Source organism: Charadrius vociferus, unplaced genomic scaffold (genome assembly GCF_000708025.1).
Source record: "Charadrius vociferus isolate BGI_N301 unplaced genomic scaffold, ASM70802v2 scaffold472, whole genome shotgun sequence".
Classification (NCBI taxonomy): domain Eukaryota; kingdom Metazoa; phylum Chordata; class Aves; order Charadriiformes; family Charadriidae; genus Charadrius; species Charadrius vociferus.
This window is the reverse complement of record NW_009647735.1, coordinates 641,877-662,169: the sequence shown is the minus strand read 5'-3', so window position 1 is coordinate 662,169 and position 20,293 is coordinate 641,877. Positions and strand designations below refer to the sequence as shown.

Here is a 20,293-nt window from a genome sequence, read left to right as displayed (position 1 = left end):
CGGCAGCCTGTGCTCAAACGCTGCTCCTCACGGAGGCGGCTGGGCCTGCTGGAAAATTAAAAAAAAAAAAAAAGAAAAAAGAAAAAGGATTTTTAGGAAATGTAGTGTTGAAACTATTAAACGCCTATGAGAGATGTGGAATGGGTGCTTTTGCTAGGTGTAAACCGCATGAATATGTGTCATTGAGAAAGGTCAGCTTCCCTCTGGGCTGCCAAGGGGCCGGTGCCTGGGGATGGCCATTGGCCGTTGTCCCTTCGCGGCCCTGCGACGCCCGTGGTCACACCGGCCTCCGCCTGAAAGCAGCGAAACTGAAAAGTGATCTTGGTCTGTTTCCAAAGGGTGCAAACGGCCTTGTTTTCATCTCTAGGAGCTCTGGGTAATAATGTACAGCGCTGATTTAGCACTTTGCAGTTGGAATGCTGTAAACTTACTAATAGCTTTTATAATACTGATGTACTGCATATGTGTGGTTGTCACTGTGTCCTCACCTGGAAGGAATTGAAAGTACATCCTTGCCTTTCCCGTCTCGCACAGTGCAATGGTGATGTGGGATTTTGACATGAGTGTTGCTCAAACTGCTTTATAGCTTGCTCAAGAGTTAGTTTTCCACTTTAGCAATATTGTAGAAGCTCAGATGCAGATGGGATTGCTCCTTGCATGAAAATGAGTCGTTTGTACCTCCCAGCTTTCCCTTTCGAAAATGTATTAAGAATTTAAGATGAACGTTATGCTTCATCATACCTCTTGTGGGTAATTCTGGGATTGTATATTGAGTGAGCAGACATGGAGTAAGTACTGCATTCAATAAATTTTAAAGCTGTACAGTCTTCCTAGAGAACCTGAAATCTTACTGTAGGCTGTTACAGGTTTAGCTTGTGACTGTACCTGACACCCGAGAGGAATGTTAACAGTGGCAGCATGAAGTCTGATTTCAGACATACTGGCTTTGCTTAATCAGTTACGTTAATGTATATATTTTTTCCTTTCATTCCATGGGGCATGAGTAAAACAGTCTTAAAACCTTCTTTTTGTGTATTAGATGGCATTGTTGAAGCCATGGCCTTTTCAGTAATATTTCAAAACGGGAAACAAACTGTTGCAAAGTGAGGCTTGGAATTAATGGGAAATTGCTTCTCACTGTATAGAATTATCAAAATTAAGTATAAGATATTTTTTTTCTTCTGTCTTAAACTAATCAACAGTGACCAATCCTTTTAGATTGCCTTTTTATCGGATATTATTTTATCTGTTTAACATGACTTACAATAATGAACAAGACTATAAGTGAATCATTACAGCGAGACAGGTTGATGCTAGGTAGCATGAACTGAGCTTCTCTCTATTAATCCTCAGACCGAAGCTTTCACTGTTGAGGATGTTGAAGAAAGGCCTTTTTCCTCTCATTGCTTAGGGTCTGATGTATTTGGAATTTGAACCTTGGGTTGCATATGATTGTATATTAACCTGAACTACTTGGCTTAAGGGCTGGCTGGATGTCTGAATGTAATGTTTAGTCAGGGATGTGAAGAACGCAGATGACTCTGACCTTCATTTTAATTGTCTCAGTCACATAACAAACCAAAAATAAATTATAGGTGCTAGCAATTGGAAATAAAGTTTTTTCTACCCGTTTCTCCTTTTTGAACACTTACAGATAGAAAACCAAATTCAGTTACAATCTCTGCCTAGTGTTGCAACTGCACTGGTCAGGCAGGCCTGAGATAATCCAACCTGATGCGAGTTTACAAACCCAGAGGAGTCTGATCTTTTTGTTTGTTTGTTTGCCCAATATTCTGCTTTGGCAAAACTGACAAAGTGTTTCTTGTTCTAACTGCTGATGTTTCAACTTTGTTTTCCATTCTCAGTTTGACTGTTCAGGTTAGTGTTGGTATTTTTCAGAAAATACACCCATACTCTTGCTGTTGAATATGTTGTTATTGCTCTTAGGGCTTTTGGAAACGATAAAGATGAAACAACCAAATTGCCTACTAGGTGACTTTTATCTAGGGAATGTTTATTCCCACTTCACTCGAGCTTTTAGTCAAGATCTGAAAACTCTGTTGAGATTTCTTTTTCTTTTTTATTTGAACTTGGTCTTTTACTTTAAATGTCAGGTTCCACAAGGCAGAAGAGTAATTTAAGACACACTAATAAGAATCGTACCTAGTGAGCAAAACCACGCAGGGAATACTAGCTTACATGCATTTGTGTTCCCTTTGTCTTTTCTGCTTATTTCCACTTTTGAGTACTTTTTATGTGCAACATGTGGCTGCCTGTCTAGGTAATCATCCAGGTGTACTCCAAAGGAGTTTTTATTTTGTTATTGACTGTTGGTGGTCTTGAGACATGAAATGCGTTTGTAAAGGGGAGGGTCTTCACTCTCCTTGTGAAGGCCTGAGGTATGTCAAACTTGCACGCAATTAGTACTCCTATTTTAAATTATCCGTAGCAGTTCAATGTGGAGTCAGCTGTTTTACAGACGAGTCAAGCTGAACCGACTCAGATTATCGGAACAGTCTCCAGCGGATTGCTGTTCTAAATTATCTTTGTTTATTCTTGATAAAGATAACTGGGTCTGGTCTAATTTTCAAGAACTTTTCGATGGACTTTCTCTTCTGGCTCAGCCCGTTTGGTCTTTGCGCTGAAGATATGTATAATTTCAGGAAAAACAGAAAATCAGCTATTGTTGGACAGTGTATTCAAGTGGAGAGTTTGTATCCGTGAACGGCTGTGCTGGTATGGAACAGCTTATGGGATTTGGCTTTGAGTTTCTGCTTTGCCCATCTGCATTGATTTAAAACTAGCTGTGAGTCTGAGGTGCTGTTATTTATAGATATTGCCAATCCTAGCATTAGCAGAGAAGAGATGTTACGGGTTTTTTTCACCTCAGGAAAATGTTGTCTGGTAGTATGGTAGTTCCAACCGAGTGGATAGTGGCTTTTTAAATTCATGTGTGTTTGCACACTGTTGACATCTTGTGCAAGTCCAGTGTCTCAGCTTCCTTGTGTGGAGATTCCATATTTGAGGTCTTGAGTAATTTCCTGCTCGCTCAGCTGCCTCGGTCCTCTTGGTCTTCTCTGCTGCTTTTTTGATACAGTTGTCAATTGATTCTTAATTGATTGTTATTTTGGTAAATGAGAGAAGTGCCGTATGACTGCCTAGAGGTTAGAAATCTGCTGCTGATGCACAACTGCCTGCGTGCCCACAGGGGACTGGGTACGAAGGAGCCTTCGAAGGTCTGCGTTGCTGCCTACGTTGCTTCCATTACGCAGCTCCTGCGTCAAATTTAGTTAGTGCTTTGAAGCAGTGTTTCACTGGGCTTCCCAAAAGAGGTGTTTCAGAGCTATCTGGTTCCGATCCCTGGGAAGACAGATGTCTTATTAGAAGTAGTAATCACAAAGAGTCTTTGTTTGCTTGTTTGTTTCCTGTTTATTGAAACCTTCCTTGGAGGAGAAATTGTCAGCAGTCATACCAGGGGATTTTGTGTGTTTGTTTTGGGGATCACAAGCTTCTTGCCCGTCTTCTTAGCTCTCCAGTGAAGACCCTTTGCTCAGTAGTCTTTCAGAATACGTGGTAATGCTTCCAACATCAGAAGCATAAACAGGTTTAGGGGTATGTCTTTCTCCTAGGCCTGACGTGACTTCACTAATAGTTCTTTACTTGCAGCTGCTTATCACTGTAGAAACTTATTTGTATGCTGGTTCAAGCAGTCGTGACTGTGTTACATTCAACCATGGTTGTTTGCGTAGATTTTTTTAAAAGGATGGATTTACTTTACCCGATTCTTAAAATTTTTAGATCTGTAAGACCTGTGTGGTTACAGTGTCAGAGGACTCTTCTGTGGTACTGTGGCATTCTTGTGCTCTCACGTTTTAACCTTTATAGGGTCTTTCACATCTTAAGGCCACAGAACATTTTTCTCTCTCTAATTTGTCCCAGGGTGCAGAACTTGCTCTCACTTAGCACATTTTCAGCTCTTCTGCATTATTTTAACATGCTCTTTTAAAAGCTCTTTATAAGCATGTGTTTTGCCTGTATTACTCGTCTCTAATTTTTTCCAATTTTCTAATTATTTTCTGAAATATTTTCTAGTATATTTGAGGAGGTGATAATATCGTTGCCATTATTTCATTTTGCTGTATGGGGTTTGGACTAGCATATATTAAGAGGAGTGGCTATAATTGGTGCTAAACTTTGCCTTTTCCCTTCATTCTTTTAATGAAAATCTGATTTGGCAGACTTTGTTTCTCTCAGCTGTATGTTTGCAGCTTCATGTTTTGGAAAGATACTTAAAATCCATTTACAGCTATCTCACACAGAGGTGAAAGGAAGGATTTTTGTTTCAAGTTCTTTTGGGAACCTGAAAATAGAATGGCTTGTTTTGCTCTGGGCTGCAGTTTAAGCATTTTATCTGGAAGTTATTATGGAAAAAAATCTCCAGGAGAATTTGCTGCTATTGCTGCCTGCCTATGTGGCTGTTTGGTAATAACAACAGTGATAATATTCAGATTAAGGGCCACGTATTTTGGCTGTTTGGGCTTGTAGAAACATGAAAATGTGCAGGGAAAGAAGTGTCATACAGCCTTTCTTCTGTAGTATGTATGGCATTGTTCTGATTGCAGGTGGCAAATCTGGTGAGGAGGGCATGTTAATAAAGTGAGTGGTCACTTTGATATGTGCCTGGTCTGTGCAATATGCTCCAGATTAAATGTTGCTTAGAAAAGTTTACAGTCTAATAAAATTGTGCACTAAAATCTAGATGCCTCAGCAGCTCACTTGTGCCGATTAACTCTGGCTCCATGATGGATTTGCCAACTTTCCTGGTCTGGGCAGCGATCAAGCAGATGTCTGGTATCCTGAGCTGCTTAACGTCTGGATGTCCCAGGCAAATTACCGCCAGGCGTGTGCAGATAACTGCCACATGCTCCGTGAGTCTGGCGCATCCATCTTTCGTCTTTGAATGTTGGCTGGTCTGCACATGTGTTGATGTTCACTCCCTTTGCTATTCTTTGTAAAACTGTGGCTTAATCTGCGGATCTTTAAGCGACAAAGTCCCTTTCCATTCCTGAGTAGATGCCCTGAGTTAGTCAGGACTGCTTGTTGAATAACTTGTGCTCTGTCTCCACAGTAGGGTATTTGCTGCCAGGCTTAATTCAGCACCTCTCTCTAGGCATAGAATAGCAACGGCACTTCAAAAACAGCGCTCCTGAGTGAAAAGGGAAGCATTTTGCTGCATTACACTGGGAGAGTGGTTTGGGCTTTCTGTGAAATTTTATATTTCCAGAGTGAGTGGTATAGGTTTGGGTTTTTTCCTACCCTAGGAGTAAGATGTAAAATTCCACAGTTCCTGGATTGATTACTCTTTTTCTTTTTAATCTTTTAATCTTAAGCTTGATAAATTGCTAGAATTGGCAATTGTTGACTGAGAACCATGTTGCTAATTATCAGAGATGTAAAAAAGAATTTCATGCTCACATTTGATTAAATTGCAGATTCTCTCTTTGGAATTGCCTTTGTTTCAGATCCTTTCAGATCCCTTACATGCCGAAGGGAGGCTAGCGCAGGATAATAAAATATTTTGTAGCATTAACACTTACAATATTTGAGGAATGAATAAAACGATAGGTAAATACAAAAGTTCAGATAATCCCTTTATCTTATTTTGTCTTCTGTTATATCATGTAATTTACAATGAAAGACAATTCATGCTTATACACTGAACTTCATTGGATGTACAATTGGGAAGGTACCAATACAATTTTGGAGCTCTATGATTTTTTTGGGGGGAAAAAGAAGTTAGAACAGCTGGAAAAACCACTCAGTGCAAGAGGGCATTCATGGGGTCATTCCTTGATGTTCACAGTGTGAAAAGCCATGGAATGGCACCACATTAATGCAGTCATCAGGTTTATCTTTCCTGCAGAGGTACGATTCTTCTGTTCCCATCCAAAGGACAGAGCCATATGTTTAACGTGCAGCAACTGAAAGGATGCATGGAGAAGCCTGTTTCTCTTCTGTAAGAGTTTCCATTCAGATTGGAAGAGTTTTAGTTGGGTTTACTTAAATGATAATTGGTATATATCATTAGAAAAGCCTTTCCTTTTTTTTGCGGGGGGGGGGGGGGGGGGCACTTAAAATCTTATTTGTGGTATGGTGTTGATCCTGCTTGTGATACAGGTGATTACATTATACAACACATGACTCACTGTGTTAAGCTCCGTAGCACCACTCCTGTTGCCCAATTGGAATGAATTATTTCCCAGTGACATGCAGTAATAATCTGTTTGATGACATAGTTCAGCGAACAATGTTTTGGCAGCAGTTCTGAGTAAAATGCTCACCTTTTCCTGCTTCCCAGTGTGTGCCGCTCCCTCCGGTGTGCCGGGGCAGGAGCTGGGCATATCCCTGGGGTCTGGGTAGGCAGGATAGCTGGGCCTATCTGCTGATGCTCTGCTGTTGAAAGAAGTTGTCCTGTTCCTTGCTTTCCACCGGCTCTGGCACTTCTCTGAATTAAAATCAGCTGTGCTAACCCCGGCAGAAAAACCTTTTCCTTCTTTTGTCGGGTGAGCGTTCCCAGGCAGGGCAGCTGAAACGGCTCCCTCCACAGTAGATGGGCACCAGAGCTGATGCAGAGGGGAGCTTGGTCGTGATTTTAGCCCAAGTCGGGAATCATTCTGGCTCACTGCAGCTGCACAAAAACTTGTCCTACCCTGCCAGGAGGGAACTGCATGTCACCAGTATTGGCCTGTGACTGGACACAGTGAAGTGGTCAGGCAGGAGAGGGGTGTGCGCAGGCATATGCTGCTATTATTTCTTTACAACAAGCACTGTTCTGGTCCTTTCAGGTCAGCTTTAGTATTATTTGGCATTAGTTTGTGGCTTTGTAAAACAGAAAACTTATGACAATCTTTTCATAATATTGCAATAGATACAAAAGTTTTAAATAGTTCTAATACAGCTGTTTTTTCCATCGTCAATCACAGGTGCTTAAGAGCTGAGTGACCTGTTACTGTTGATCTTTAATGTATTTCCTGTGTTGAAGGAGTTAAATAAGCTCTGATGTTGAGTTTTTTGCTGCCAGCTAGTAAATATAGTAGAAGTCAGGCAAGTGCAGGACATTCTGGATAATGAGGCACAATTTATTTGCTATTTGAACAGACTGTCGGAAAAACTGTTGTCTCTCTATAGAGAACAGTCTCTGTCTAAAGGGAAAAAAGAAGAATGTTTTCTTAACAAATTAGGATCCTACATGTGTGGGTCTTAAAGATACCTACTCCCGGTAGCTAAAAGCTGCAGATTGGGTATTACTTTTAGGATAATGTTTAGGGGTTTTAGGCTTTAGTGCGTGTGCTTCTTACAGTAATGTACGTGTCTGGCAAGGGTGTTTCAGCTGAGCAAGAAATGTGATAAGAATGAAATGAAAGGTAAAAAGGGCTTAAAAAAATGTTCCCCAGGCAATACTTTGTTTGATCAGAGTGCTGCACTGGGACCTCTGAGTTTCAGGGATTTTTGTTTGTTATTAAGAGATATCCTAAATTACAACTGTAGCTACTACCACCTGGAATTTCTGGTCTTTTTCAAGACTTCATGTCACTTTCAAAGGCATCTTTGGTATAATTGATTTTGAGGGGGATTTCAAGGGTTTTGGACTTGATTTCAGTAACTTTAACACTTGAATATGAACCAAACAAAGAAATACCAGTAGAAGCAAGAATAAAACAATTTTCAAACGTCTGCGTTGTTTATATGTTTAGGTGGCTGTCAATGCACACATCCCTCCGGATTATCTTCTTAGGATCTGTGAGAGACTTGGACCCCTTTTAGACAAGGAAATCCCACAGAGTGTCCTAGGTGTGCAAACTTTGCTAGGTGTCGGGCGCCAGTCTCTATTAAGGGCAGCAAAAGGTAAGATTCTCAATTTATATGTGATTGAATTTTATTTTAATGATCAAAACCCTTTTCATTTTGACTCATACTGTGGTATCTGTGTGTGTTTACACGAACCCTGGTTTGTTTCCTGTGCTTGTCAGCTTTCTTGTTCCAGTCTTGCTAAAATGCAGTTATTGCTGGCCCTGTTACATATATGTTTCTGTGGTTGAAAATGCCATCTTAAGCAGCTCTTGCCTACAGTTGCCTGATGTTGTTACTTTCTTCCTCTGCCTCCCTTCCCCAACATGTTGAACTGCTGTTTGCGTAAATGATGCAATGAACTGGATGAGAGATTTAGTCCATCTGAAAAATAGCTATTTTTTTCATATACATATACACATGCCTGTGTCTAAAATAACCCAGCAATCTATATATTTTGCTGGGCTATTTTTCAGACAGATTTATGCAATTATTTGATTCCGTGGCTGTGCAGACAGGTATGTGAGCTTGAAGAGCAGGATGGCATTTGGGGCAGCACTTCAGAGGGTGGGAGAAGGTGAGGCTGATTCTTCAGTCATAATTCCTGCTTGTCCTTGCTTAAAGTTAATTTGAACAAAAGCCCCTGTTCCTTTCATGAATAGAGCACCAGTCCTATTCCTTTTGAAAAACTGCTCTGCTTGAGATAATGATCCTAAGAGCAGAGTTTTGTGTTATAACTAAACAGATCTGAGAGCCATCTGCTATTGAAGAGTGGTTCCTCCCTGCCCTCCTCACTCTGTGCCCCTGCCACTTCTTCCCTGTAGGAACCAGAACTTGTTTGATCCTGTGATGTGCTGATTCAGAGAGCTAAAATGTTGCAAAATTTGTTATTGCTGTTGTAGTGAATTAAATTAGCTCATGGAGGGATCGGAGTGCTGGAGGTGACGTAGGCAGCAGGAGCATCATTCTGGGAGAGGAGGAGGGATGAAAGAGCAGGACCTTCCTGTTTCAGTGGCAGTTGAACACTTAATTTACTGCATCCTGTGAAGTCACGCTGATGCTAACAAGGGCTGTAGCATTCTGCTGATCCACTGGATATCACCTGGAGGGACGTGCTGTTTGCAAACATGTTTCCTTACGCAAAGTTTTGGGACCCAGTCTTGTTTTGCCTGTGCTTTTGTATAATTGGGTGGAGAATTCCAGGTTTGCAGGGAGGCCTGCATAGAAACGTTCCTTCATGTCACATTCAGTTTGCATCTTACAAGAAAACAGCAACAAAATGTAAAGAGAAAATAAACTTTTTTTGTGCAGGGAAACAGAAGTTTCTTGGGGAATTAGGGGACAGAGGCTAGATGAATCACTGAAAGATGTAGTGCTTCCTAAGCTTTATGATAAATCTATTGCAAAGAGATTTTTACTAGATTTGTGGTGGGTTTTTTTCCCCCATCAGAAAAAGGTGCCGTGACGTTGTGCCATTTGGTGTGTAAAGCACTCTCACTAATATGAAACATCGTACCTTTTTCAAAGCTGACATACGTGGATTTCCGCTTACCCTAGTTGTGTATCAGTATGAAATTTCCGTTTACCGTTAGTATTTATAGCTATTTTGATCTATTTTAAAAAGTATGAGTGCTGTTTTTAATATGTATCATTGTAATACTCTGTGGTACAGTTTGGGTTTTAATCAGAAGGTGCTCTCGGGAGTCTGAGTCACGTAAGCTTGTGCACTTCATATTCAGAGATCTAAAGGGTGATACACAGCTCCACCAATCTGTGTCACTATCCTTCTGTTGCGGTCCTTATTCACAGTGGAAGCTCATTTCTCTCCTTCCAGATGGCCAGAAATGGAAGAAGTCCAGGTCTAATTTCTGAGGCACTCTGAACAGTCTCAGAAAAATCACTATTGTTCTAGAGAGAAGGCTCTCTGAGGCCAGTTGGCAGCAGATAGCAGGAGAGTCTTTAAAGAAAACAGTCTTCATTTTAAAAACAATGTTTTTTTGGCGGGTGGGGTGCAGGGGAGAATCTGAAAGGAGGGCATATTGCCACCGATTGCAGGAAAACAGATTTATTGGGGAAAAAAATCCCACTTTTCCCACTTTCAGGGAGCAAATGTGTGTATGTATATGTATTCTCAAATGTGTGTACGTATGTGTATTCTCAAATGCACAATTCATAAGGAGAGGTTCTGTATGTGTTAGGATTGCAGAAGGACTAAAAACAGAAAAATTCAGTGCTGCCTCAATACAAAGTGCACCCACTTTTTATGTTCTCTTTTTCTTTACATCAATTTAGATTCCCTACTCACCAAAATGAAGCACAAATAAGCTGAAACCACTTAAAGTCATATTGCTTAGGAACTAGAAATCAGAGTAGCAATCTTTAAGTGTTATGTCTCCGACAAACTATTTTAAAGGACAAATCTTACTTTATGATGCTGGGAGTAGTGCTTGGTGCTCTTGGTTCTACTGGACGCGGTTTGGCTGATTGTTTCACTAACCCACTGTTAATCTTGCCGGTACAGACTTCAGACATACGCTATGGAAAGGATCTGCTTTTGCGGCTCTTCACAGAGGGCGGCCTCCCGAACTACCTGTAAATTATGGGAAACCACCAAATGTGGGTGAGTTTTGAAACATACATAAGGTGTTTTTTTTCTTCTCTGTATTTTTATTAGTTTCAGCTGAAAGTTACTGACTGTAACACTACTACAGGTTTGGATTAATGGCTTTTTTTCACATGTCACCATGAATTGTCTTAAAAGGTTTCCCACTGACAATAAAATAACGCTTTTTTGTTTGATTCAGGCTTAGATCCTCCATAATGTGTGCACACATATTAAAACATCGTGGACACTTTGGAAAGCTTTGCACGTCATCTTCCTGTTTGGGGGGCAATGTGCTCGAGGTTTTTTTTTATGATAAACCTACGTAATATGTACATATGCTTATAAGATTGAATAGGCATGGTCACAGGAGCACGTAGACAATCTTTTCATTCAGGAATCTTAGCCAGAGCAAAGCACCTGGCTCCCAGAGAACTTTTTTGACTCAAGAATTCATTTTAGTTCGATTATGACAGAAAACGGACTGCTTGCAACATCCCTCTCCAAAAAGAAACTAATCACCAAACCAATATTTATATTACTTCAGTTTGTTATCCACACAGTTAGATGAAGAACTTGTATACAACTCAGATATGTTTAGGCGTTCAGCTTACATATCATCAAAGAGCTTCTCTGTTTTGCTTAAACTGAAAATATACAATCTGAACTTTCATTAACCATTTTTGTAGCAAACAAATTCGTGTGGCCATAAATATAAGTCCTGTAGGTCATGATTTGTCTTCTTATTAGTGTATTTTATCTGTATTCATGTGTGTTTGTGCAAATGTGTAGGCTTTTCCTGCTTTGTTAGGAGATGCATTCACATACCTTTCTCCCTTCCCTTTGGAGATGCAGGGGTGATGAAGGCAGTCTTCTGTTTCCGCCTTGTCTGTTCCTCTGTTTGTGCTTCTGCACTTTCTCCCTCATTACTAAAAATTAATCTTTGTCAGACACAAAAGTGACAATGCCTGGGCTGTTTGTGGTTGAAATCGATAGCACGCTTTGCATAAGGTCTGTGGTGTTGTGGCAGTAGTGTGACGGAATAGCAAAGTTAATTATGAGTCTTCTATGTGAAAAAGAAATGGAAATTTGCCTGGAACTAGTGCATAGGGAACTATTGCATTAGTACTTTTCCTGCTTTTGTCAGATTATTTATGAGTGATACGGTGGACATTAAAAAAGAAAACTATTTCCATGTGTTAGTATGGTTACTTATGCACATATCTGTTTATTTATTCTTTTAGGCTGGTTACTTTTTTGTAACAGTAACAGTAGCAGTCCATCAGCCCAACTGTTAATAGGCTAGATTATAGATTTATTGCACACACTCAACTTCTATAGTTGTATTTCTATAAGGGCTTCTGGATCAATTCTTTCATAAGAGGCGAATCAGACTGTGTGTTTTTGGAATATGCAGTGTTATTAATGAACCATACTAACAGATCTGACTTCAGCGTTTTTCATGCTTTCATGACAAAGGTCTGTGCTGCCTGCTTGGTGACTATTTAGTGACTTAGAGAAGAGAATGATTTGTTGGTTTGGGTGTTTTCCTATGAATTGTTATGAATTGTAAGAAATACAAAGGTGTTATATGGAAAAGGGTCTTTTATAGCCCAGCATTAATTTTTATAAGTATTGGTTCCTGGAAGAATATGGTCTTCCTGGATGTAAGTACCTAAACTACTAGTAACGGAGGAAAATACGTATAAAGATTAAAACGAGAAGTTGACTACACTTAAGCTGTACAGGAGGGAGGAGTTTGATTTTGGGATTCCCCATTGTTTATCCTGAAGCGGAAGTCACATTCTTCTGTATATATTTGTGTGAAATGGGTGCGTTTTCTGGTGAGTAGTGACAGCCACAGATGCTGCAGTGCATGTGTGTCTTGTTTTAAAAATACAAGATGAAGCAGTATGCCCAACCTCTTTAATATTTCAGCATAATTGTGAATTCCCATACTGTGCTGACTTAGTCAGATTGAGTTTTCTGGAATTACTTGCTGAAGTAGTTGGGCTGAAGTAGTAGACACCCATAGTAATGTGTGTTCATGAGCGAGATGAAATGACTGTGTAGACAGGTAAATAAGGTTTAGAACTAGCAGCTAGAAGTATTCTTGTATCATTTCCCTTCCAGTGATAAAGATTAAAGCTTGCCACCATAAGTGTGATTTTCTACTACGAGAATGGGATTGCTTGTGGTTGCCCTCCCAGCTGGGAGAGTCGGTGCTGCAGTGGTTTGCCTTTCCGTCTGGATGGGGCTGGGATGGGACCTTGAGGTCTGTACTCCAAAATGAAATGTCATGCACAGTGGAACTGGAGCAAGAAATCAGTGTTGCCTTTTCCCAGCATGTTTGTGCAGAGCTTCTGGCTGTGGGAGTCTCCGAGAAAGTGCTGACCTGTGGAAGTCCTTCTCAGGAATGTGTTGTTTATGTGGTGCATCTTGGAGGTCTGCGGTTATCTGTTGGGGGAAGAGAGGAAGGGAAAATGCTGCCATAGCTTTCTGCTGCTGACAGGGTAACACAGTAAGGATGGTAAGGATGGTCTTTTAGACAGTTTCTTTGCAGGCTTTGGAGTAGTGGTATGTTTAGAACTCCCTTTGTGCTCTTCCAGTCAGTAAATTGAAAGATTGGTCATACAGTACCTCAGCAATGGGATTTATTCACATATGATAAACCTGCTTTTGAGTACTACTTTGGTTTTGTCACAGACTTTGATTTTTATTTTTTTTTTGCAGGCGACACAAAGCAGATTAGAAAGAAGATTGTTTTCCCTCTTTAGTTGTTTACTAGAGCTATTCTATCCTGAGCGTGAAAAGCTTTATGTGGGTAACTGTTGTTAGTGAAAGTAACACAAAATTTGGAACCAGAAAGTTCATAGCATGGTCTCAATGAACAAGCAGTTCCTCTGTATGGAAATTTACAGTCAAGGTGATCCAGCTACCTTTAGTCCTGCCAAATAACAGTGCTTGAATGAGGTCAGAAAATCAATGATGTTTCTCTGCTGTAAAGGGGTTCCATGAGGTCAGCAGCTATGAAAGCTGGAACACTTTGTTCTTCTGCTGCTTTTACTGGGTCTAGCTGTCTTTGTGGCCACACATCCACTCTCTGAGAAGATATTTTGCATGTGTGAGCCAACTGTGTTTGTTTTCCAGTGTTCTTATGAAATCCAGACTTGTGTTTTTTCTGCACACTGCAAGTGGTACCCAATCCTTATGCACGGTCAGGCCCTGCGATGAGGTCACAGCTTACTCGCCACATGTCCTGGCTAGGTAAAATGTTATGTCCTCATTACAGAGTTATAGTGCTGATTTCAAAAGGTAAAGTAGTGTGACGTGAAGTCATCACCCTTAATACTAGAGAAACTATTTTTAAAACAAATATTTGTACCAGTATTCTGTTTTCTATTTTTGCGTGCAAAAAATGGAGTGAGGTTTATAGGGAGAGGAAGAATTCAAGCAGTTTTAAAAGGTCTTAAGCTAGCTGACTTCGTCCATGCTGAAGTGTTTTAATTCCTTGTGAAATGTGACTTCGCTTTGAAATTTGTGATGATGTTTTTTTTTAAATTTTGTTTTCTCTGATGGGTTATTGTTGCAGGGTTTTGGTCTTATCCTTCCTAGGTGAACTTTCTCATGAGGGTTTTTACTTTTGTGGTGTTATATCTTGTAGAATGGATTGTGAATGGAATGAATCTTGTAGAATGGACTGTTGTACAGCATATGTGAGTCCCCTCTGCCCCCTGTAACTCTGCCTGTACTTGCATTAAGGACAGTAATATTCCTGAAGGTGTGATCTTCAAGGACCAAGGTCTGCGAGAAGGAAAGAGAAAAATGCCTGCATTTTATCGTATATCACCCTCAGTTAGTACCACAGGTCGGTGGTTTGAGGAGGCACTCGTGTGTGTCTGTAAGCCAGGGCTTTCCCCAGCGTGCCGGGAGCCGGCTGTGCTGGTGCCGAGGCTGGAGCGGGTTGCTCCCAGCACAAAGGGAGAGAAGGACTACCTCCCATGGCAGCATCGGTGGCATCCCTGCACCTAGGCAGCACTCGTTTCAGCAGCTAGAAGTGAGGAACTTCATCTGAGAAGAAAGCTGTTCCATTTGTGGACAAAACTAACTTACTTTTCTTAACAAGAAGACTAGATACTCTCACTTTTTACATGAAATAACAGCAATACAGTTTTTAAAGTTTTTTTTTTTTTTTCCTGGCAAGAAATAGTGCAGGGGTAGACTTGGCAGCTGTTATGGCATGAAGTACAGCAGCTAATTAGGTAGGTTGCTAAAAGTTTTTAGGGCTACTATGTTGCTAATTCTCTGTGTGGGAATCAGGGTTTTTAAAATTCTTTTAGGCTTTATGAGTACAGTAACTTCATTGTACTGAAGAAGGCAAACTTTTTGTCATGTGTGGATAATCCCCTCTTTAGATATTGTGTATTAATCTTCTACCAAAAAGTATGAGAACTGGAATTGGGGATGTTTGTTTTGTTTCATGGGGGAAATTTACTCTGCAGTTCCTTTGAAGGCATTGATAGTTTATATAAAGTGTGGGAAGACAAAGATCTCAAGCACAACTTTGTGTGTGTGGCATACGTTTCTGGTATACCCTAAGCATTTTTGTACTGAGGATCACATACATCGCATACTTGCTACTTGTTGTTCAAAGATGCTGTTGCTTTGATAAAGATGGTGCTCCTTATGGCACAACAGTAGTTCTGTATTACTCTGAGGCTCGTGACTGAAGCATTTCATAAGCAGTGCTTTTTATGTTTTAATTATCCATGGGCGATTGAGGAGTCGTCCCCATTGCGCAAAGAGGGAAATAGACACAGAAAAAAGTGAAATTACTTTCACATCCTCTGAAGCTGAACTGATTGCAAGTCTGGGAATTGACTGGAAAAGTTAGGTGCGGAGTGCCAAATGAAAGGTTGTGTGAGTTAGGTGCTGGACTGTTTGTTATACTTTTTAGTGTTTCCTTCATATGATTTACAACAAACAGAGTGGTAAATTTTTAGAAGGATTTTATGGGAACACTGTAGTACACAGAAGGTATTGTGATTATTTGGAATATTTTTGAAATGTGAGTATACCTTTTTGATTCACATAGTACTTTGTGTGGTTAAAAAAATGTTCAAAGCCATTTGAAATTGTTTAAAGGCAGATACACTGTTATTATGTATTTAAATGATTTAAGCACTGAATGGCACAGTAGAATTACCGTATCGCTAAATGACTGCGTCTCTGTGTTGGCATAACATTGTCCGCCGTGTGGGGGAAAGGGAGGTGTAATATTTTTAAGAACTCCGCTTTTAAGCTGGCATACTTAAATAGTAAATAAAATACTGTGTAGGCAAAGATGACAGTATCTTTGTACACCATTTATCACTATGGGATCTCTGTGCCCTCCTGTAAGAGGTGGGAAAAAGGGTTAAAGATTTCATTTTTACTTTGCTAGGGGATACGGATTCCATTTAACAGTTCTTGTATAGTATCAGGTATCAATTGAGTAGTAGGTAGATAGTAAATGAATTTGATTTAGTGTGTTTTGCTTTTTTAGTACTGCTGAATATGTGTTTTTACGTGAAAAACAAATATTGACGGAAGATAAGGTCCTGGTGGGAGCCTGATGACTTTTGCAAGCATCTACACCTTTTATGCATCTTTTTTTTCCCTAGTATGTAGTGTTTCAACTGCACTGAGCGATTAAAAATAGTCCAAATTTCAGAGGATAAAACTGAGAAACAAAAATACTTTCTGTAAATCTGAAAACAGTTTATTTTCCATGACTATTTATCTCTCTGCTTGTGTATAAATGCTTCAATCTTATTAATGTACAGAAGCATACAGGTTAGTAGCCCATTGAAATGATGCTTCTTGCCTTTGTAGATTTTTTTTTTAACATATTCCATAGTCTTTTTTTTTTGTGTAGATAGGCAATGATATGATGATACAATTAAGAAAATGGGTCAAGTTGTTCACTATACTTTTAAACTACAGGATTGAAAGGTACTAAAGAGCTTTGTGCCGCTTCTGTGAAGCCCTGCCTACTTCAATGTGCAGTAGGCAAGATAAGGGGTTTCTCAGGGAGGCTGCTATCGCGAGGACTCAACAAAACCCACCAATATAGCAATGTTATTTCTTCAAGTGCTGTTGGAAAAAAAAAAACAACTCTCAAAACTTTAAAATCAAAAGTTTGAGTGGTATAAATTCAGATATGTAAAATTAAACAGCTAAAATGATCTCAAATTATGCCACAAATCACAGATTAGAATTAGACTCTCTCTGCATTCTACAGCCATAATGATCTTCATTTGGTGGTGTGTCCCAGCAAAGGCACATACGTGCCTGTTTTCGCCTTTCCTTGCCTGGTGGAAAGAATCGTAGTTATCCTCAGAGAAACTGCTAACAGTGCTTTTCTTACATGGTATTTTTGTGCATTTAGATTTCGAGCTGTTCTGGTAAGGACTCCTAGGTTTAGCAATATAAAAGAATTTGTTGTTGTTGCAGTTTTTTCTTGTGCCTGCCATTCTTTTACCGGGGCTTTTTCCATCAGTGCCACATATTTTTTATTCTTCAATTACATTGTCATAGAAATGCAATGATGTTGTTGCTGCTGCATATGAGAGAGGTTTTGTGGGCAACATGTGGAAAACTATTGACTGTGACATATGATCTGGAACCCATTCCAAAGAAAGATTTTTTTCACAAAAAAAGCACTTAGACTATTATTATACTCCAAAAATATTTTTTTTTATTTGTTATGAGAAAATTGTATGTTACTAAGTTTTCCAAATAGGTGTAGAATAAATGTATCTGTTGCCTGTTCATGAATTGAACACTTGGAAAAACTTCTATTTGTGATGGGAAATCTTTATTTTGCTTTAATTTTTCAATAAGAAAGCAGGTGCAGTGTTTGGTGTGGTAGGTATTGAAAGGCTTCATCAGGAGTGGGCTTTCTTTTTACAAGACTGTACAGAAAGTTCTGATAAGGTGAAAGAAGATCCAATTTATGGATTATAGTAATAAAGCTGTTACCAAACATGATATTTGATTTAGTATTTATTTACTTTGAATTCTGGACAGAATTCATATCTTGGTTTTCTTTTTGTTTTGTTTTTCTCTCACAGTAAATATACTTTCTGCCAGACAATTAACTGGATGTGGACGTTTCAGCCACTTATTCCCAACATCCACCTACCAACACATGAAAATGCATAAGAGGATTTTGGGACATCTATCATCTGTTTATTGTATAGCCTTTGATCGCAGTGGGAGAAGAATTTTTACAGTAAGTTTAAAAATTATACTGTTCTTGGAATATTGCTTTGCTTGGTTTGTTTTCTTTCTTTCCTGAGTCCCGCAACAGCCTCTTAGTTGCTAATTGAATGTTGGGAAAGCCCATCTCTTTCTATGCTAATTTTCACTTTTCTTGGTGACTTGGTATTTTAAAATTGCTCATGGCTCCGGTAGACTGAAGCTTAGTCAACTATTTGCTTCCTTGTGTAGAACCGGACAGCAGGGTTGTTTTGGTCCAGAACTTGCAACTCACACTTGAAACACGTGTTCATTTTTCTTTATTGATCATTTTTCTTGCTGAATGCCACCTGCAGTATTCTTGGATTTGGAATTCGTTTGCATGCTGCTTGCTGGGTTAAATCTTAACTTTTTTTTTACAACTGCATTTTACCTTTCAGTAACCTTGGACATGCTGGCAATCCTTTCCTTACATTTCAGTAAAAAAATTGATGATGAATAGAAGACCTCATTACTTCATCTGCAATTTACTTCTCTACTAAATTTCCTTTCTAGAATTTGTAGTATCTTAGTGAATATATGAATATTATTTTAAGTTTTTCTCCAGTATATATTAACATACATTTCTGTGATACTGCCCTTGCTTTTTGCTGTGCATCTTTAAAAATTAGCATATTTTTCAAATTAATAATGCATCTTTTAACTGTTAATCTCTGTCTTGTCTTTGCCTTTTTCTCTTATCAATAAGTGTTCAGAAACAGATTACCTGGAAGGCTAATTGTCTCTGTGTTCTTGGTAGCTTCTCCACTCATTATGAATTGGTCAAATAGAGATGTTGTTATCATAATTACTCTGGGTGGTAGTTAAAGACTTTCTGGTTTTGTTTACACGATAAAGAAATCTTTCTCATCTGCAGTTATATGAAGAATTGAAAGTGATTTGTGTTCAAATTTATCTGCAGTTAATAAAATGTAATTTAAAGTAAAATTATGTTGCTATTGCATTGTTATGTTTCTGAATTTATAACGGCAATCGTAGCCACTAGTGTTAGTATTCTTTGTAGTGTCTCAGTAGCAGAAAGGTCTGTGAACTTGTCTAAAAATTCTTGGTGATACTGAGATTGAGTATGAAATAATGTAGCTGCCACTATAAGTAAAAGTATTTTACAGTGATCTGTGTTGGATATGCTTTTGAATTGTGTCCTGTCCTGAACCAAAATCTCGCTGACATAGTATTTTGGTTGAATATGATGTCGCATGGTTTCTTTCTTTCAGTCGTCCAACTTTCTTCGGTTAACAGAAATTGAAGCTTGTGGTACAGCTGCCTTACAGCTCTAGGGGCATGGTGGAGGCTCTAAGATCCCTCAGATGCTTAAGTGCTCTTTTTCCTTAGAGCTTAAGTCTTACGATCACTTTGATTTGACTACTGGTTTGATCTGGCTCACAGTTAAATATGACCGTTGGTAATATGTGATGAAATATTATATCTTCTTAAATTTACCTTAATTTTATTACTGAACTATACTGAGAGGAGTTACGTTAGTAGAGGTAATCATATCTTAGTATGAAACATAAGCTGGTGGCTTCTGTTTTATAAATATCTAAATCCTTGACCCCACAAAATGATCCCCAAACTCAGGTAGTTGTGCTTCTGTGAAATCCCACTGAAGTTGTTCTTCTGGCAGGTTCATGGCGCAATGGTGTTTTAGATACTTGTTCATCTGCAGTGTACGTGTGTATTTTTTACACTTAAGACGTGTATATTATTTTACCTAATCTTTGTAAATTTTTGTGTGGCACTAGGGGTCAGATGATTGTTTGGTCAAAATCTGGGCTACAGATGATGGGCGCCTGCTCTCAACATTGCGAGGACACTCGGCTGAAATTTCTGACATGGCTGTTAACTACGAGAACACGCTGCTTGCTGCAGGCAGTTGTGATAAAGTAGTCCGAGTATGGTGTCTTCGAACCTGTGCCCCAGTAGCAGTGCTGCAGGGCCATTCAGCTTCCATTACTTCCATACAGGTAAAGAATAACGTTTTTTTCCTAAACCCTTGGATTAAAATGGTACTAAGAGGTGTGGATTAGCAATCGGGGATAAAGCATATCTTTTCATCTCTGTTTGGCAGTGTAGATTTGCCCCAAGTTGAGGGTGTTGTATCCTGGCAAACTCACTCCTGCGCAGTGGTCAGCTACTGCCTGAGGGGATGATCCTGCTTCTTCCAGCTGCCTCTAACTAGGTGGTGCCATTGCTGCTTCCTTAGACCTAGCAAATGCGTGGTCACTGAGAGCACCGGATCAACTAGCGGAGCCAGGGAGAAAAGGCTGACGTCTTTGGTGGTAGTCCTTGAACGGTGGCTGAACCAACAGACGGTTGTTCCTAGAGAATGTGTGTTTTTCAGAGGAGTACTGTCAGATAAAAAGCCATTCGTCCACATTTCTTACTTGCTGGTTATCTTGTCCTGCTGTTCTGGACATTGTAGACGCTGTAGCAGCCACAGTACAGCACAGATCCGAGTTTGCGATAACCTGTGCTTGTGCCCATGCAGCTTCAGTGGTGTGGCAAGCGCCCAGTGAGCAATAGCGGAGCAGGAAAAAGATG

At 39.6% G+C, this 20,293-nt stretch overlaps 1 protein-coding gene across 1 annotated transcript in view; it reads left to right on the top strand.

The window, feature by feature from the left end:
• Nucleotides 1-7,760: 7,760 nt before the first annotated feature.
• The window catches only part of BRWD3 (bromodomain and WD repeat domain containing 3), a 48,021-nt gene continuing 35,488 nt past the window's right edge, over nt 7,761-20,293 (top strand). The window contains exons 1-4 of the mRNA XM_009881677.1: nt 7,761-7,905; nt 10,370-10,468; nt 17,566-17,726; nt 19,495-19,716. Coding sequence (XP_009879979.1) covers nt 17,643-17,726; nt 19,495-19,716 — 306 coding nt within the window. The 5' untranslated portion in view covers nt 7,761-7,905; nt 10,370-10,468; nt 17,566-17,642. The remainder of the gene's footprint in view (nt 7,906-10,369; nt 10,469-17,565; nt 17,727-19,494; nt 19,717-20,293) is intronic.